Source organism: Ursus maritimus, unplaced genomic scaffold, assembly GCF_017311325.1.
Source record: "Ursus maritimus isolate PB19 unplaced genomic scaffold, ASM1731132v1 scaffold_2, whole genome shotgun sequence".
Lineage (NCBI taxonomy): Eukaryota > Metazoa > Chordata > Mammalia > Carnivora > Ursidae > Ursus > Ursus maritimus.
In genome coordinates, this window is record NW_024424452.1 from 7,888,303 (window position 1) to 7,890,318 (window position 2,016).

The following is a 2,016-nucleotide window of genomic DNA, read 5'->3' on the forward strand; positions in this document are numbered from 1 at the left end:
CTGTCCCCTCCCCCCCCCCCAATTCCCTCTTAAACTCTTCCCAGCCAGAGGAACTTTGGCCCCAGTGAAGAGCTGGATGGGAGTTAACACCCAGGAATTCGGGATCAATTCACATGGGAGGCTGGAAATCCCAGCCCAGCGTGGGGAGTGGGCGAGGGGCCGCGTGATTCGGCCTGTGGAGGGCGCACCGCGTGGGAGAGGCCGGCCACCCCCTCCAGGCCTCGACCCCTTCCCCGGCCTCGCGGGCAGGCACGCAAACCCGACACCCACTCGGCGCTCCTGGGGCTCTCACCTGGGTTGACTGGGTCGCTGCCCCGGGGACGATCGGAGGCCGAAGTCGCAGGAGCCGGCGGCAGCAGCATCAGGAGCCCCAGCAGGAGCCGGAGTCCCGGGCCGGAGGAGGCCATGGCGGGGAGCGGGCGGAGACGGCACACAGGCCCGCAGGGCGCTGGGCTGTGCGCGTAAATCCCAACTCCGGGGAGGGGCTCTGAGAAGAGGGACCGGGGCTGCCGTGCGGCTAGCCGCGAGAAGGAGCAGGGCTCGGGCGCCGCCCTGAAAAAAAGGCGTAGCCCGAGGCTACTGAAAACTCCAGAAGCCGGCGCCGCAGACAAGGCGAGGATTGTCCCCGGGCGTGAGCGCGCGGGCTGCGCGGAGCCAGCGGAGGGGGCGCCTGGCCGGGAAGCGGGGGAGGGGCGGGGGCTCGGGCCGGCGATTCCGAGCCGAGGACTTTGGTGAGAGCCAGCCCGGCCCAGCGCCTCCTGACACACGAGGAAATTGAAACCCGGAGAGGGGAAGTGACCCCCTGCAGGTCGGGCGGGATGCGGAGGCGGGTCCTTGCCACAGCCCTGCCCGGAGCTGCGGGGCGGAAGGCTGGGAGAGCACCAAGTGGGGGGCGCGCGGAGCGGGGAGGAGTGGAGGTGCGGGCGGCAAGGAGTGAGGAGGCCGAGGAGTCTGCGGCCCCAGCGGCGGTGGGGGTTGAGGTTTCGGCAGAGGGTCCCCGGGGGCCTCTCGAATTGCCCACTCAAGCCTGCCCACTTTCTTTGGTAGTCCAGCCCATCATCTCTACCGCCCCAGGGAGAAGCTCCAGGGGCTGCCTTTGTGATGATGGCATCTTCAGAAGGACGAAAGGAAAATGACATTTCTCAAAAGACCACTGGCACCACCTCTTTAAAGTAATCTATTTCGGGGGTCCCACCATATACGCGACTACCCTCAGGCCGGAAGTGGCTTTGCCCCTATAAAATATGGCGGAAAGCTTTCTCGTCTCCTGGGCAACACCACATAATGCGTGGACGCATTGGAATGCCGGTGGGATTATCCTGCGCACGCGCAAAAGCAAGCGCTGCCGGAAGTGATGGCACCCTCCCTTCCACAGTGGGTGGTTTAGCGCGCGTGCGCAGTAGGCTCTTCCGTCAGCTGTGTTGTGGAAATGGTGGAGAAGAAAACTTCGGGTATGTGAGCCCCCTGCGGTTGGCCCCCTACCTCCTCCCAGACCCGACCTGGCCTAGGGTGTTCTCACCCAGTTATTAGTCTCAAATCCCTTCCTCGGCCCTCGGGTCCTGGCATCGGGGTAGCCCCTCAGACCATCCATTCATGTGGTGTTGATGCCGGCTCCATGCCTGCGCTGGGGATGGAGAGAGGAAAAAAGTCCCTATCATCCAGAAGCTGGCTCTCTGGAAGAGGGACAGACACGCAAGCCTACCGCTGCGTTCCAGAGTGATACGTGCGACGGCAGAGGGGTGCATAGCTCTTGGGCGCGGGGAGGAGTGGCACCTAACCTAGCTTCTAGGATGGAGGGGACTGGGAAGGCTTGGAGGGGGAAAAAACGCTTGGATTCAATCTTGAAAGTCGAGTCACGGTTTCGCTCAGTGCAGGTGCGCCGAGGCTCATTCCCGGCAGCGTGAACCGCGCGTGCAAAGTTGGGAAAGCGAGAACAAGCAAGTCTTTTAGGAAGCCACGTTCACAGTTCGGGGCTTGCGGAGGAATAGTAAGAGTCTGGAGGGCTGGGGAAAGGTG

At 63.7% G+C, this 2,016-nt stretch overlaps 2 protein-coding genes across 3 annotated transcripts in view; one reads left to right on the top strand and one right to left on the bottom strand.

Moving 5' to 3' along the window:
- Positions 1-768, bottom strand: part of PLOD3 (procollagen-lysine,2-oxoglutarate 5-dioxygenase 3) — a 7,505-nt gene extending 6,737 nt beyond the window's left edge. The window contains exon 1 of one of the 2 annotated variants that reach the window (XM_040634885.1): positions 293-768. In XM_040634885.1, the coding sequence (XP_040490819.1) occupies positions 293-407 (115 nt within the window). In that variant the 5' untranslated portion in view covers positions 408-768. The remainder of the gene's footprint in view (positions 1-292) is intronic. The other variant, XM_040634887.1, reaches the window with a different exon arrangement.
- A 646-nt stretch (positions 769-1,414) lies between these two features.
- Positions 1,415-2,016, top strand: part of ZNHIT1 (zinc finger HIT-type containing 1) — a 6,767-nt gene continuing 6,165 nt past the window's right edge. Inside the window, exon 1 of the mRNA XM_040634888.1 lies at positions 1,415-1,451. Coding sequence (XP_040490822.1) covers positions 1,430-1,451 — 22 coding nt within the window. The 5' untranslated portion in view covers positions 1,415-1,429. The remainder of the gene's footprint in view (positions 1,452-2,016) is intronic.